This window comes from Protomyctophum parallelum (assembly GCF_964188405.1).
Source record: "Protomyctophum parallelum genome assembly, chromosome: 14".
NCBI lineage: Eukaryota > Metazoa > Chordata > Actinopteri > Myctophiformes > Myctophidae > Protomyctophum > Protomyctophum parallelum.
Window position 1 is genome coordinate 22,069,707 of NC_139709.1, and position 18,197 is coordinate 22,087,903.

General features: G+C 42.7%; 1 protein-coding gene across 1 annotated transcript in view; it reads right to left on the reverse strand.

The window, feature by feature from the left end:
• The window catches only part of slc1a7a (solute carrier family 1 member 7a), a gene marked incomplete at both ends in the record, with an annotated part of 53,447 nt that extends 45,376 nt beyond the window's left edge, over window positions 1-8,071 (reverse strand). The window contains one exon of the mRNA XM_083781272.1: window positions 7,937-8,071. Coding sequence (XP_083637398.1) covers window positions 7,937-8,071 — 135 coding nt within the window. The remainder of the gene's footprint in view (window positions 1-7,936) is intronic.
• Window positions 8,072-18,197: the final 10,126 nt, after the last annotated feature.

Below are 18,197 nucleotides of genomic sequence, written 5' to 3' on the forward strand. Positions count from 1 at the left end.
TGTGCTACAGGTTAAAAATCACCTGTGGCTTCCTGTGAGATTAGTTTAACCAGAGCCATCTAGAAGAGTTACGATATTGAGGGGGGCAGAAAACACAAAATAAACACACCAAAGGTTATTCTTTTTTCAGATCACTGCCTATCAAGAAGAAAATACTTTTTTCCGCACACAATGCCAGCAGGTGTTTGTGGGGAGGGTGCGTGGGTGGTCGTGGGTGTGGGAGGGGTTTTTGGAGTATAGGAATTGTTAAGTAGTCACTAAATACATTGTGTAATGTGTACTGCATGTATAATTAATCACTCAATTAATTGCTTAATTATTGTATGCAAGGCGATCAGGGAAGAAAATAATTGCAGTCACAGCTAGAGTGCATTGTAGTTTATAGCCACTTGTGCACTTCTGATCTATAGCTGGCTCTGCACAGCATAGTGTATGTATGAGGTGTGTGGGTGGACTGGGGGCTGTGAAGTGGGATTAACTTGTCACGCAGTCTCTGCCGTTGCATTGTAACATTGTAAGTAATTCAAATCATTGCACGAAGCACCCTGCAGAGAAACATGGTGAGTTTGCAACATTTGTTTTATGAAAGTTGTTGTTGTTGGTGGTGTGTATGTGTGTGCGTGTGTGTGCGTGCGTACACTACTGTATACTGTATTTTAATCTTGTGAGTAAATGGCACTTAAGGTGTACACTTTGAATAAACCCTCACACACACACACACACACACACACACACACACACACACACACACACACACACACACACACACACACACAAACACACACACCTTCTATTACCGTATTCAGAATCATTCACTCAGATGTTAAAAGGTGAACATGGCACAGCGCCAGTTTTGAATTTAATAGTAATCTATATGAACTGTGAAAGATCTTGCTGTTACCCTGAGATCTTATTGAGTGTCTCGGTTGAGCCTTAATCACTTTTATTTTGGACTCAATATAGTATGATGGAGGATGTGGTTCAGCTAAAATTATCATATATTCCAAATGCGTTACTTTCCAGGAAATGGAAAAATAAATCCCACCTGTGTGAACTGAGTGGTGCAACTATATATGTATTTATAGTTACTGTACTTTGTACTGTACTGTGCTCTGTATACTGTATTGTAGTGTACTGTGCCCTCTACTGTACTTTTTTGACCGCCAAAAATCTTGGCAGTCCCCGGAATATCCAGACCCTAACCTTAACCCTCTCCCAACCCTTAACGCACCCCTCACCAACCTTAATGCGGTCGTCTTAATGCACCCCTCACCAACGTTATGTCTCACCAATGGATGCCTCCTGTGTACTATGCTGTACTCTACTGGCCACTTTAGGTGTTGCAGCTGTCTGTGCTCGAACAGACACGTACACATAGGGCCAGACATAGGGACACACATACAGTAGCTGCGTAATGGAGGGGAGGCACCACTCAAAAATAACCTATATGTTCCTATGGATTCAATGTAGTCATTATGTAGTCACAAACTCTTAATAATACTCTTACATTGGTTATTTATATACAGAGATAGACCACGTTCACCTTTTTAATGTAAAAAGCATGCAAAACATTTAAATGCGGAGGTGGTTCAGTTGATGCTGTTGCACAAGAACAGTCCATATTCAGTGTTTGAGCAAGAAATTGGAGTTGGCGCTGTTCAAGCCTGTGGGCATGAATGTATACAGCGAGTGCATACCTAACTAATCATATATTATAAATATTCTATCTCTTCGATGACCTAGTTACTGTATGTACAATGTACATGCAGAAAACTCGCAACATTTGTCTCACACTGGACAGAGTGAGAAAATGAATTGTGACCAGCCTTCGTGGTCACATGAATGCGTATTAACAAATCATGTACTAACACTATACAGACATGCAGACACACACACTATTGTACCTGTACATGATTATCCAGTGCCACATCATGGCAGAGTGCAATTTTCTTTTCTTTTTTTATAAGGTATATTTATTGGTTTTAACTAAATTAAGGACAATAAACACAGACATTACACAACAAGAACATAATAACCAACAAGAAAAGAAAAGAAAGAAAAACAGCTCAGGCACAAAATAAGTATATACAAAGACATGGCAAGAACAATGAACCATAATGGCAATAAGTGGCTATTGATAGATTTCCATTCAGGAAATGCATACATGCTGTACCATACATACATTTTGGTGGCAGCTACAGAGTCTTCCCTCTTGTCCTTACTTGTTGTAGAAATTTTGGCTCGTTCAGCCAGAAACAAAAACACAAATATATAAGGAAACGAATCAATGCAGTCTGGAGAGCCTGAGTGTATAAAGATTAGGCTTATATCGTAAATTAGAAAAGTTCGGGAGCTTCGGCGTGTCTACTCCATATTGCGACCCGGAAGCACCTACCAGTGCAATTTGTCATTAAATTATTAAATTGTATTATCAAACAAAATAATATCAAACATATCAGTCCACATTTCCTAAAAGGAAATGCATGAATTTGGGGGTAAAATGTCAACATGTTGATACAGCAATACATTGATATTAAAAATAAAACGTACTTGGTAATATGTAGTACTTTTGAATAATCTGAGTATTATTTTACCAGGGTTATCTGCTTTGACTCAAGTACTGGTGTGGAATACTTTGTCCACCACGGCATCTATGCATGGATGCAGTGGCGGGCCTGACTGTCCCCACTCCCCACACATCTATCCTCAACTTCACCCTGCCAGCTGCTGTGGGAACGGAGTCTACCCTAATCCAACACTACTGCTCTTTATACTCCATTTAAACCCCCTGCCAGAGTAAGAGACAGGAGGGTGGGAGGCTAGCTGTCCATACAAGGTGCAATATTGGTGAGTTTATCGTCATTTAATACAGTGGTTTTCATATTTAAGGTCCATTATTTTTTCTGCATTTGATCCACGGACCTAACCTGACGCTGCCAGATCCAAGAAGCTTGCTACACAAATTTGTTTCACAGCTTATTGGGATCTGGGATCGCGGAAGCAAATTCGATGACGGGGCTGTTCCTTTTTTTCAAGATACTTGGTAGATGATTGGATGGGACCGTCTGTCTATCACCGTGTGGGCGTGCAAACACAACCAATCATATTGACGTGTCTATATAGCTTCACATCCGGTTTCGCACATATCCCGCCCTTAGCTCACGCTGATTGGTTCGGTACGGAACGGATTTGTGTCAGCTCAACTCCCTGAGAGATCCCAGATGAGTGCTGTGTTGGGGAACATGGTTACCCAATACCGCCCCCATCTGGCAGCGTCAGGTTACCACGGACCACCATTTGATGAGATTTAGCCTTGCAGACCCAAAACTAAAGAATATGTCCACATTTCCATGCTGTATTGATGTTGGTACCATAGGAGATAACAGGCAAACGTTGATCAAAATAACAATAATAATAATTTAACTCTTGAGAGTGTAAAATGAAACATGAAGCATTTTACACTCAAGAGTTAAAGATCTATAAGGCTACATTTAGTTAACAAATGGACCCTTAACAAATGGACAATCAGCACTGGTCAACACAGGTCAACAGTCTGTCTCTACAGATTATGGATGGGGCAGCAGTATAGCAGCCCACGACAGAGCTGCTGTTCATAGTTTATAATTTTGTACTGATGAAGGAGAATCATAGAATTGCTGGTGATGTGATTAACTTAAATAATAATATTAAAAAAGATGAGTTTGACTCCCAAATCAGAGCTCACCTTTCTTGAAAACTACAATGATGGGAGATTGTTTACTGTATTATATATTTGGATCCCCGTTAACTACTACATCAGCAGCAGCTACTCTTCCAAGGACCTGGGGTCCACACAAGAACATTACATAAAGTACAAAGAGTATATAAGACAGTTCAAAACGTAATACAAACAAAATGTTTATCTCAATGGTAACTCATAAAACAGTGTGATACCTCATGCAACAGCATAGTTGTAAGATATCAGCCACTTCCACAAAGATCGATATACAGTACCAAAATAAAGCTGAAGTTGAGCTTAAGTACTGCTGTTGTTTACAGTATATGGTGAATAACAATATTAGAGAACTCCCTGGTGGGGCCATCCATGCACACACACCAACACACAGACATGCATGTGCACATCATACATGCATGTGCAGATCACTGACATCCTTTAAAACAGGCCCAGGCCTGAGGAAACGATCGAATGTGTTATTTTTCATGTTATGAATTCATTGCATTTGTGCTATCCCCTTTTAGACCAAGTGTATTGACTGTACTCTGTTGCTTTTTTTTTTTTTTACATTTCTGTCTAATGAACTATTCAATCAATTTGCACACATTCACAGTCATTTTGTGCATTACACATCCTGTCTCGGCTGAGGGTCATCATCATTCGAGTGCCCTCGAGATCTGTGACACAAGCTGCTCCCACTGGTCTCTGTTGCTCGTTGCCACACCAAGTTCATTCACACTCAGTCCTGTGTCCCTACTCAGAACATCTGAAAATGTTGAGTGGTCTTGTTAGTCTTGATGGACAGGGTAGTCTCCACAGAAGAATATCCGAAATTACCTGATCTTTGTCTCCACCAGGCCGAAGGCATGTGGGGAGAGTATGTTTTGCACTCCGTCCGTCCGTGTGTCCGTCCGTCCGTCCGTGTGTCCGTGAGCAGCTAATCTCGGCCACCGTTAACCCGGTCGATGCCACATGTGGCACACACACTCCCTGGATGCCAACGATGAACCTCTGACCCAAACTTTCCACAACGGCCTGTTATAGCGCCACCAGGAGGCCGCTTTGTGCAAAACAAGTTTTTGCACAGTACACCTACAGATTTTGTCCAAACATCACGCAAATTGGTACACAGTCTCTCTAGAGCCATTCAACGAAACCGCTCTTTCAGATTTCTCAGACTCCATCCTGATTGGTAAGATTGGCTTCCAAAGTTCACAGGAGTGCTCAGTTTCAAACAAAATGCTGCAAATCATGAACACATCGCGTGATTTCCGTGAAATTGTGCACCCACATTCCCACTAGGCCGAGGACGAAATGCCACATGAACAATTTCAACTCAGACTCAAGGTGGCGCTATAACTGGCCGAAAAGTGTTTTTACCTCTAACTGCACGGATCTGTGGATAACTTTGTATGCCAACTCCCTAGAGGCCAAGGAAAAACCTTTGCCTGGAATTTTTCACATCTGCTCTTTATAGCGCCACCAGGAGGCCGACATATGTAAAACACATTTTCTATTATTACTCCTTCAGACTTTATCCAAATTTCACGCAAATCGGTATACACTATCTCCATAGTCATGTGATCAACACGGAGCGCCACCATTTCCCATCTTCCATCCTGATTGGCTAAGATTGGCTTCCAAAGCTCACACGATTCGTCCATTTCGAAAAAAGGCCACAAATCACAAACACAGTGTGCAATTTCCGTTAAATTATACACGCACATTTTCACTAGGCCGAGGACGACATGCCACAATTTTTTCCTCAAAATCTGCCTCACGGTGGCGCTATAACAGGCCAATTCCTGTTTTTAGCTATAACTGCATCGATCTGTATACAACTTATGTATGCACACATGGAAAAACATTGTACCTGCATCCCTCCAACACGAACCTCCGGCCCAAATCTTCCTCAACAGCCTGTTATAGCGCCACCATGAGGCCACAACCTGACCTGCCCTGGTGGAGACCTGTGCCGATTGGCACTTTGTCTAGTTTGCTCTGTGGCAGTGTCCAGCAAAGCGGAGTCTTCTTTGTGCCACAACAACTGAAACTGGAGGGATGCCTCCATAAATCTGAGCTGTATAGTTGGATGGTTCCTCCACGAAAGGCTCTGGACATTGGACACGCATGAGGAGTCTTGTATGTTCCGTCAAGACGATCCCGAAACTCCTTATTCAGTGTCCATGTTTCGGCACCAAAAAGAAGGATACTTTCCACACAGGCTATGAACAGGTTGATCTTGGTAGCTCTTGAGATGTCTGACTGCCATATAAGATGTAGCTTATTGCAAGGGTTCCAGGCCTGTCATTTCCTTGTCAGGAAGTCCTTTCTCATACTGTACACGTGTCCTTGTCAATGCAAATAGGTGTCAGAACAGATAGTTTAGCCGGTACACAAATAGAATGAAGCCATATTGAGAAAGAATGTGTTGTCACATGGGATGTCAGCTGCTGTAGTATAGATGTGCTGAGGATTTGGTCAGAGGCTAATACAGGCAGAAATCAACAGTCTTCATTGTTGAAACAATATAATACAAATCATTCATGCTTTAACCCATTTAGGCCTGACCTCGAAATTTAAATAAATTCAAAAAAATAATATTTTCACGATTTTTCAAACATAGCAGACCTACAAGCTCGTAGCGCTATGAGCTTGTAGATCTGCTATTTTTCAATAGCTAAATTATAACATAATGTTTAAAACACCAAAATGGGTTAAGATATTATGCTTGTGTGTGTTTGTTTCTGAGGTTGTGCTGACAGATTTCCACGACAGCCATGCTCCTGGAAATGGTTAAGTACCAGAGATAAGATTTAAAATAGTCAAAAACAAAATAAGGCTCAATTGTTTAAACTGTTTCTGTTCAATATAAGAAGAAAACAGCTCAAATCAAATCTAAATCAAGCCATCAACACGGTTTGTGGCCATTGTTGTGAGGCAGTGTGCTCGTTCTACATTCTGTCTTTCCAGATATTCGGCCTCTCTTCATTGTGCAATGACATACTGTATGTCTCGTTATTGTTCATTCTACACGCTGTCACTAAATCTACCCCTACAACAGAATCCATTACAAACAAAAGATATGTGATATGTGAATACTTATTTCACTTACATCATAGATGTAACTGCATAGATAGATAGATAGATAGATAGATAGATAGATAGATAGATAGATAGATAGATAGATAGATAGATAGATAGATAGATAGATAGATAGATAGATTTTTACCTAGTTACACTTTTCACACATTCTGAATGCTGTAATGTGCCAAAATCATTTCTGATTTAACCTGAAAAGGTCACACTGGAATAAAGTCCAGCTATTTAATTCCGCCTTCTGAACTGTCTTGTGTGAATTATATAAGCCAACATGAGCACGGCGTTGCTGAATTGAAGCCTGCTGCCTGAGTGATTGACAACTAATCTCTCTCCACCAGCAATCTCTTACTGCGGATGCATTGAGAATAAGCGAAGGTCAATCTGTGTGAGTGACAGAGGAGGCCTACTGCTAACAACAACCCCCACTGCGGCCCTCACATGTTTTTTGCTCTTTGGATCTTTCCAAAGAGTCTCACAAACACAATGGTTTTAAGTTCAGTTTCAAGTGGGAAGCCCAAACCTTTCCACTTTCTCAATGTAATGTTTTCAATGTTGTGAAAACATCCCAGGTGTTGCTCTTGCTATATGACTAGTACCGGCCAAGCATGACCGCTCCTGGAAATGCAATAACAGTAAGGTCACTGCTTCTTAATGGCAGCGTGATGGCTTTTCACTCCGGTGCCAGTGGGTTCAGAATGAGAAACTCACAAAGTTCTGTACATCAGTGTTTGTCACATTTCATATCAAGGACGATCTACATTCTACAAGTTCCCAACGTGTGGCATTGTGATGGGTTGTGATCTTGTAGATAAAATAAAATAGGGCTTGAGTTCTGTGGTTCTATGGTAGCACTGCTGATGTGTGTAGTGTTGTACAGTATATTGTATGCTGCAATCTTATTTATGATGATAAACATGTCTTTCTGCCTTGAATATGATGTCTCTCCATCATGCTGCATCTGCTGTACTTTTGTTTCTCCTCGTCCAGCAAGTCTGCTGTACTGTCTTATTTTATCTGACCCCCTGGAACCCCCTGAAGGACCCCCGGGTGGGGGAGTATGGATGAAGCTAGGTAACAGAGGGAGAGCCAGGGAGACAGGGTGTTCCAACCAGAACTGACCTGCTCGGAGAGCTGCTTGCCTCTCAGGTGGAATCCCAGCAAGCAGCCGATGACCACGGCCAACACGGACAGAATGAGCAGTCCGTTCTGCTTGCAGACATTCTTCACGCGGGCCCATACTTCTTTAAAAGTCATCCTCCTCCTCCACCACCACCACCACCTCTGCCTCCTGGTCTTGCTTGCAGGTCTTGCAGGTCCTGAATGTGAACCCTGCGCCCCAAAACAGCCCCCCCCCCTCCTCTCTGACCCTTCTTACTTAGCCATAGAGAGAGGCACAGTCGCACAGCCAGTGCATGCAGGGAGACTGAACGCAGGGGGCAGCAGTGGTGTTGGGAAGGAAAAGATGGATGGTTGTACGAGGATGAGGGAGAAAGTAGGACAAACAGGAAATTAGATGAGGCCGAGGAACTCAGTCAAGGAAAAGACGAACAGAAAAACTATAAATACATGGAAAATAAGTTAATGAGCGGGAATCAAAGTCGGTTAATGGTGAGGGTGATAAATCCGAAGGTATTCGTCCAGTGATAAAGCACTTTAGTAGTTGGTGCGTTGCTCCATGCAGTGATCTGCTTCCCCTGATCCCCTAAGAGAACTGAACGCTCCAGACACTCTTCCTCTGCCTGTCCCCTCCCTCTCTCTCTCAACCCCACCCTCATCCCCCACCACCATCTCATTTCCGTGTGCGGCCAATAGGGGGCTCTGCGACAGCTGGTGATATTGTCATCAGGGTTAATACTGCCGATCCTATTAGGCCGTACTGTAGGACTGAAGGCTGGATTAGAGAGCTCTCTGAACAATTGGATGGCAGATTGTTACGAAAAGAAAGAAAAAAAAACAACAACAATGGCACAAGAAACACTGGGCTGAACTGCACTGTGCGGAGCCTGAGGAGTGGTAGAATGACTTTAGCAATGAGATATTTACTTCTTCAACAAAATTGATCCATGCTGAGCACATGCTGCAGGCTACAGAAATCACATGTGGAGTGAGCATGCACAAGGTGTGAATGTACGCAGTTACGCACGCACGCACGAGAGAATAAACATTGATTAAACTATTCCATGAGTTAAGTAAGGGTCAGTACAGTATGCGTGCACACAGTGTGTGTCAACTGTAAGCTGTATGCTTGACCTACAGTATAGTGTCGTGATCATAACACCTTTAAGTAGCCATCTTTGGCACACATGGCGGTAACTAGGCACAGGTTTCTAATATGACATGGTAAGGCCTATATACAGGTAGATTAATTGCCTCCCGTTCACTTCACACACACACTTACGCACACACCAAAGAGGAACAACCCTATGATCTCTGGCAGAGCACGCGTAGGCTGACCTAGAGAGATTGGCGTGACACACTGATATACCTTTTAATCTTTATCCCGTGCAACCTTAATGAACGCGCTGCGAGGGCAGCAGGGCGCACCTGTTCACCTGCAGACATAACACTGGCTGTAAAGCCTGGGAGAGAGACGGAGAGGAAGGGAGACTGTCTTCTTCAATTATCCCACTGACAGACAAGCTGGTGGCTGTGCATCAGCATGCAACGGGCTTAAGTCGTTAACTATGTACTGGCACATGGAGGGAAAAGCAGATATATATATACACAGTACTAAACAAAAGGATGCTTTCAAACTTGCATCAGAATATGCAAATATAACCCCTTGGATTTGAACCATGAAACATCTACTGAGCCATCTACTGATCCCTTCCTCCTGCTGAGGGAGATATTGTGCTTCTGGTCTTCAAGGCAAGGCAACCATATTGGTATTGCTTAAAGTAAATCAAAGTGCTTTACATATAGGCATACAGGCGGTACTCAAAGAGAGGAATGTACAGCGAGAGTGCATGGGTCGCGAGTAAGCCAGTAAGGCTATCCAACGTTGGTAATGCTACCTACTGGCGAAATGTGGAATTGCAGCACTTTAATGGAAGTGGACGGACGTTCATGACGTCACGTGCGTAATCCCGGACCTCAAAACTGGGCCTTGGGCTAAACTTCTGCTCGCTCGAGCCATTGAGTTATAATTATACTTCCGGAAGTCTTCCGGGTGCTTCAAAACGCCACTGAGCAACTTCCACTGAAATTAATAGCGGGGGGGGCGGGGCTAACGCTCCAGTTCGGTCTCTATACTTTATAGCTCTTTGGTCACGAGACTAGGAAGCAGGAAGTAAGAAATGGCTGAGTACAAATCCGCAAACTGTATGGAAGAACTATTTTGTCAAAAAAAAAAAACTAAAAACAAGTGTTTCTTCATTGAATGACTACAGTACATTGGCGACGAGAGAATTATGGCATTATGTTCAGCTAATGCCGCCTCCTCCATTGAACTTGGAAGCATCGGCTCTGTACACGGAATACAAGCTGCCCACTTGAAATTGCCCAGCGGGACTGAGGACTGGAAAAGCGTGTGACTAATGGACAAATGATTGCAGAAAAGTGTGTGACTAACGGATAAATGATTGCAGGAGGAAGATATAACTTTGGACAGAGCTCTCTATGTAGCTAGACCTTTTGAAACAGCACATACAGAGTCTTGAGTGTGTGTGCGTGCAACAGGTAAGACCTTAACATTTAGATAGGACTTTGGTACATTGGTACAACCCTGAGGGGAAGGCAGAAGTGTTTATTTCACACGGTGCTGGCCAGAGGCGCAAGACGGACCGAACGCTAGGGGGGGACAAATCCGAAAAATCCGTCCCCCCCGTCCCCCCCACCACCCTAGGGGAGGGGGGGATGGGGGGGTCTAACCACAAAAACGTGGGGTTATGGTTAGAGTTTGGGGTCGGACTACAGAGAGGTTGTTTCAGTGACTCAATGTACATACAAAACTGCGTTTTGGCACAGTTATTATTATTATTATTATGAATTACCTGGCTGTGATTCCTCCTCCTCCACAAAAACGTGGGGTTATGGTTAGGGTTTGGGGTCGGACTACAGAGAGGTTGTTCCAGTGACTCAATGTACATACAAAACTGCGTTTTGGCACAGTACAGTTATTATTATTATTATGAATTACCTGGCTGTGATTCCTCCTCCCCATTTGTCTCAAAACGTAAAAGTTTAACCACATTATCAGCAGCGCCTCGAACAGGTCAAAACTCACTGACCATCTGAGCTGTAAGTTAGCCTATCCTATATAAAATGTACAACACCTGGGAAGTTTTCAGGAGAGGATGTTTTAACATCAACATATAGAGTTAGTGTTAAACCCATGCAACTCGAGAGGAAAGAAAAACCTGCAGCGCCTTACCTGCATGTTGACAGTTGTGCTTAATAGCGGCGTGACCGGCGTCGATCTCCTCCTTTCCCCAAATCCCCCAAAATAATAATATAATTCCCAAAGTGGGGTCCGGGGACCCCCAGAGGTACAACTACATGATAGTTTGTGGCATGTCATGTGGACGCTCTCAGTTTTTTAAATTAACATTGATTATCAATTGGAGTCCCACTCCCACCGCTAGACATGGCATTACAATAGGGTCCGTCCGAGCTGTATAAAACTTCTCTTATGGGGGTCCTTCTCTTCTCTTCAAATGGGGGGGGTCCGCAGGCTAATACGTGTCCATTTGGGGGTCCTTGATATGAAAAGGATAAAGTAAATCCATTCATCTACTGATCGTCTGACCAAAGTGGTGCGTGACACCAAAAGTGCTGACCTATTGAATCCTGTTCCTGTATTATTAGAATCATTACAGAGTGCAAAGCACATTGGGTCACTGATTGCGGTGTAACAACTCCCAACTTCCGAAAACAGTAGGGGGCCAAACCATTTTGGGATTTAAACAGGGGTGGATCAAATATATGCTTCAAAATATATCGCGTTTATGAACGCAGGATTTCAAAAGTATTACTCCTAAGATAACTTTGGAGCCAGGGGGGATACAGGGGGGGACCCCCCCAGCCAGGGGGGACCCCCTAACTCATCTGGGGGGGACCAATGTGACGCTGGCAGGGGATTCGTCCCCTGCGGCTATTGCGCCCCTGGTGCTGGCTAGCCATCGAGGTGATAAACTCCTATCAAAGTGCTGCAGCCCTCAAAAGCATGTTGTCGATGTCGGACAGAAACCTTGTATGTCCAAAACCATTCCTTTTTGAGGGGCGCTAGCCCCTCCGACGTCTGGCTTTCAGACCAAGTCTATGGACTTAATGTTTGTCTTATTCATGCTCCCCCAAAAATCTGCAAGCCCCCCAAACATCTGCATGCCCCCTGTGACGTCATGTCACTTGGCAGCCAAGTCTATGGATTATTTTTATGATTCAAAATTTTATTGCTTTTTATTTTTTTTACATTTCTTTTCTTTTTTACATTTTTTTAAAAACGCCCTCTCTTTTTTTATAATGGGAGAATTGGCACTCAGAGCCTAAACTGGTGATCACCAGGTAGCACTGAAGGAGTTTTAATTGCAAGTATTGCCAGAATGTAGATCTGGGAAGGTCAAATTCTGTAACAAGGTCATCAAACGATTTTAAAGTCTCTTCTTTGTATAAGTGGCCCAAAGTAAGAATTCCCTTATTCACCCATCCCTTCCATACAAATGGAGCTTCATTAATATGCAATTTAGGATTCCGCCAAATACTTGATTCTGAGCTGAGGTATGGGTTTGTTTTGAAAATTTAACAAATTGTTTTCCATGTTTCTTGTAAATGGGAAATGACAGGGTGCGCTTGAGCCTGGGGAGACTTTTTTGTGGATAAACCGATAAGAGGAGGGAGAGGGGAAAGAGCCAATTGTTCGATCTGATACCAGGGCGGTGCTCTCTCAGGGGGGAGAACCCAATGAGCCAGGTGTCTTGTACTAAAGGTGTAGTGATAGAACAATAAATTGGGAAGTCCCAGCCCTCCTTTTTCTACCGGGAGCTGAAGTCTGGCTAGTCGCATCCGAGCCCGTTTCCCATTACATAAAAACTTTGTACAAATTCTATCAAACTGTACAAAGTACTTTCTAGGGATATTGATAGGGAGGGACTGAAGTAAATAATTTAACTTGGGCACACAGTTCATCTTCAAGACATTAACCTTGCCCCACAGGGACAAGAATAATGTAGACCACCTGTCGGTATCCAAAGCAATTTTCCTTAACAGAGGATCAAAATTCCTCTCCACTATCTCATTCATTTTGCTGGGAAAGATAATACCTAAATACTTCAACCCTTCTCGAGGCCATTGGAATGACCCCTCCTGAAATAAAGACCTAGGGCAAAAGGAATTTATAACCTGATCATTTTGAGAATGAATCAATCGTTCTAAGGATTGCTGGGATAGACGTGGCAGGTTCCGACACTGTCAACAATATATCATCTGCATATAGCAGATCTTGGTCTTGTGTTCATAATCCCCGATTTTAACCCCAGTAAAACTAGCGATCCTGCGTAAAGCTGCCGCTAATGGCTCTAGAGCCAGGCAGAAGAGGGCTGGGGACAGTCCAGAACCTTGGCGTGTCCCTCTACCAAGTGTAAAGTATGAGGAGATGTTTCCATTCGTTTGTACTGCCGCCTTTGGTTGGTCATACAAAACCTCTAACCATCTCATAAAATTAGGGCCGAATCCAAATGTTCTAAGTGTATGAAACATGTATCTAAACTCCAGACGATCAAAGGCCTTTTCGGCATCGAGCGATATTGCCGCCACCGGTGAGTTCTCATTACGGACAGCCCACATAATATCTAGGAAGCGTCTTATATTGTCAGAGGAGGATCTTTTCCGAATAAAACCAACTTGATCAGGATGAATGAGATGAGTGATCATTTTGTCTATCCTATTAGCCAGGATTTTAGAGAGAATCTTGCAATCTGTCGAAATTAAACTAATTGGCCGATAGCTCTTGCAATCGCATGGGTCTTTGTCCTTTTTAAGAATAAGTGTAATAATAGCCTGAGATAGTGAAGGTGACAGAGTGCCTACTCTATAAGATTCTGTGAACATCTGCCGCATGAGGGGCATTAAATCTGCTGCATAACACTTAAAAAATTCAGCAGTGAAGCCGTCCTGACCAGGGGACTTGCCCGTTGGCATATTTCTAATCACATCGTATATTTCCTGCTCTGTAATAGGGCCATCAAGAGAGTCTTGTTGTTTTTTATTCAGCTTAGGAAGGTTTAGGTCCTCTAGAAATGTAATCATCTCCTCATCTCCCGCTGAGCACTGTGAAGTATATAAATCAATATAAAAAACTCTTTAAACACCTCATTAATCTCTTTAAGGTTTGTCACAGTCCCTCCTGGAGAGTGCACTGCTGTGATGCATGAGTTAGCCTGTCTCTGCTTGATATATCTAGCCAATACATTTCCTGCCTTGTCCCCTGATTCAAAATATGTTTGTCTCGCTCTTAGCAAAATAAATTCAACTTTTTTGGAAAGTAAAGTGTTGTATTCATATTTCAGCCGTGTTAATTCTCTCAAGTTATCAGCAGACACATGTTGTTTCAACCTAGATTCAGCTCCCTTCACTTTTTGCTCCAGTTCTGTTAGTTTTAACTTATTTAGCTTTTTCTTATGTGATGCAAATTGAATAATATAGCCCCTGATGACCGCTTTCATTGCTTCTCATGCTATGCAGGCAGATGGCGCTGTAGGAACATTAATTTCAATGTATGTCTTAATTTGTGTCCTCAGATCCTCCTTAAATACTGGGTCCTGTAATAAGGATGAATTAAGACTCCATCTGTGTGTTCTAGTCATTTCATAACCTGGGAGCATATCTAGCGTCACCTGGGCATGGTCTGAAATCAATATATTTCCAATTGAGCAGGACAAGACGCAGGAAGTAGGGAGTTAGAGATGAGAAACATATCAATTCTAGAAAATTGTTTATGGGAATTCGAATAGAAAGTGTAGTCTCTGCCCGTAGGGTTCAGCAATCTCCAAACATCATTAAGCCCCAGAGAGGCGCACGTCTCTTTAACCATAGGAGTGGATTTAGATTCTCTGCCAAGTGAGGAGACACTTTTTTTATAATAGGAGATTTCAATGAAGACCATAATACTGAGATAGAAAGAAGTATAAAGACCTACATGTCAAAATTAGGCTTTAAACATGCATAAAGTAGATAGGTAGCAAATAGTTACACCTAATAATTAGACATTTCAAACGTTCCTTCACAGAGATATTGAGATTCCACCGTTTACAGAAAAATTATACTGTATAACATATTTTAATTCAGTTTATATACCTTTTTTTTCAACACATATAAATGATTTATTTGTCTCTGAAAAACTAAAAAGGGATCCAGAATATATCTACAACGATAAAACAGTATTTCTTATATAGATAGAAACTTGAATCATACTTAATAATACTAGATGTTTATATGTATAAAGTAGGTAGCAAATAGTTACATCTAAACATTAATCATTTCAAACGTTCCTTCACAGAGATACTGAGATTTGACAGTTTACAGCGGTCGAAAGGACTTGCGCGCTCTGCTTGCGCACTAGTTGGCCATTTATGGCCTACTAGTGTGCAACAAGCAAGTATACACTCGACAGAGTGCAGTTCTAGTTCCTTAATATATTTAAATTGCACCTGCTTACTAATCAAAATGGCCACTCCTTTACTTCTGGTAGAACCCTCACTGAAGAACACATGTCCCACCCAACCTCTACCCAGCTTTTCAGACTCTATTTTAGTCATATTAGTCTCTTGTAAGAAAACCACGTGATAATTATTAGACTTTAGACTGCCCAAAACCTTCTTTCTCTTGATCGGGCTGCCCAATCCGTTGACATTCCATGTAGCATAGCGCAATCTATTATCTCTATCCGTAGCCATTGTTAGTAATGACATTCATGAAAAAATGTGTGGCTACATTATTAATATTAATCCCCAGGTGTGTAGGCATTGAACACAGACAATACAAATAAAAATACATATACTGTGTAGTGTGTACTCTTCAGGTCTAATCCAAAGATGACCTGGCACCAGCCCACATCAAATAACATAAAGCTCACTCAAGTGGAGTGCCAAACCTGCATCAGGCAACAATGGCTGCTTACCATAATAATTATCTAAAATAATTCCAAGACAAATTCCTCCAAAAGGAAAATAAGTATTACCTATATAATCAAACATGAACGTCCAAAACCGAACCAACGCTTCACCCATGCATGCCCGTGCACGCACATAGTACACGCGCATACATACAGTACATACAACCGTTCCCCCCCCCTCACACACACACAAACACACCGACAGAGCATAACGCTATGACTATACCTACACACACAAGCACTGTAGTATGGCAGGGCGTATCAAATAGTCATACATTGCATTTGACTAATATACTGTATCACTCCTTTCTGATATACATAAGCGGGGGAGGAGTTCACATCCCCATTGAGCAAGAAAAACAACAAACAAAAGGGATAGGAATAAAATAAAAATATTAATAGTAAATCAGAATATCCTTAATCCATCTGAACAGAACCTAACCCCTCCCAACTCCCCAGGTGTTACCCCCATATATTTATCACCAGTCTGTCTGTCCCCCTCCCCCCCATACAAATTAAATTAAATAATCAGTACATATATAACCCGCTTCTCTGGGACAGCTCCCTACTAATGACAGTAAAATAAAAATAAAAAACAACAGCTAAGCATAGAAAGCTTGACTTAATCAATTAAGCAAATCATTAAAACCAGAGAGCCTTCATACCATCATTGTGGAGTAACAATGAAAAAAAGAAAAAAGAAAAAGAAAAAGAAAAAGAAAAAGGGGGGGGGGGGGGAGAGGGAATGCAGCATGTAAAATACTTGTGAAAACTTTTTGCGGTCGTGCAAAAGTTTTTTACACAGTTTGAAGCTCTCGAGCCTCCTCTGGGTCTCGGCGGGGGAATAATCTGCGAAGACCATCACATGTTTCCCTTCCCACCCGATCCGTCCTATCTCTCTGGCCGCTCGAAGAATCGCTTGACAGTCCTGGAACCGTAGGAAGTTCGCTATGATGGTTCTGGAGCCTCCCGTGGGCACGGAGCCGTCGGGACGCGGCCGTGTGCGGCCCCCAGCTGGCCCGAGCCTGTGTACTCTTTGCAAGTCATAGCCACCGCCTGGGCGGGAGGTTGTACCCACGGTCTTCGTCAGAAACCCAACCGGGTCATCCTTTTCAACCCCTTCCAAAAAGCCAACGAATCTCAAATTTGTCCGTCTGGACCGGTCCTCCAACATTGCCATTCTGTCGCGTAAGGCCTCCCAGTCGTCCTTCTTGATTGCGGGGTTTTGGTGTTGTTCCGTCATGGCGTCCTCGAGTCCACTCACTCGCTCCTCCACCTCCGAGATACGAGTTGCAATGGCAGATATTTTTTTCTCAACAGATGTGATAAATTGCTTAATAGTTTTTAAGTCCTTCATTTCTGCCGAGATCTTCTGTAGCATGTCGAAAAGAGTTTGGTTCGTAATTCCCCCAGCTGTCTCCTCCTCACTTGCTGAATCTTTGTGACTGTCGGCGTCCTCCATTTCTGGGCTCTGTGTGCGCGGAGCAGACGCTGAACTGGACTTAGTCTCCCGCGGTCCCTGCTTCTTCTTAGGACTCATGATAAAGACTTAAAGTTGCCAAACTAAATACTGAACTGTAAACTCCCTATTGTACGGAAAGTGTACTCGGAAAAATATAGTTTTAAAGGATTAATCCAGCCGTGTTACCGGGGTTACGAGGTTCAAGCAGTCCCTTGCGTCACGTGACTCGTCTATGGACTTTTTATGTTTTTAAGCATGCCACCCGTGACCTACAAAAGCAAACAAAGGCGCCCCTCACTTCACACAAGTGTGATATTATCTTTTAAAAAGCATTTTAAATACTTATACTAACCGATCTACAAGCTCACGATGGATTGCGATGCATTGTGAGCTTATAGATCTGCTATGTTCAATACCTTTGTGTGACACTTGATGAAGATATGTACAGTATACTGTATATGTAGCCCTATATAAAAAAGAGAGACATACTTCTTCGATAAGCTGACCTAGGGCCCGGCGCTGTCCACAGTGCGGAACCTCTCATCCATCGCTTGCCAGGTTGGCCTTTCACTACACAAAACACACAGTGGCACACACAGTGGCACACACACACACACACACACACACAAAAACAAAAAAAGGAAAACCTGCTGTGAGGAACCTGCTTAAAGATGGAGTGCCGTGATTTTTTCCCACACTAAAACATGATCATCAGGTCTTATTGTTATATAAGGAGGTATATTTTTTTACAGTGTACAGTATTTGTTAAAATGTTTTTATGTGGGCACGCCCACCAGTTCACCGCCCACCGT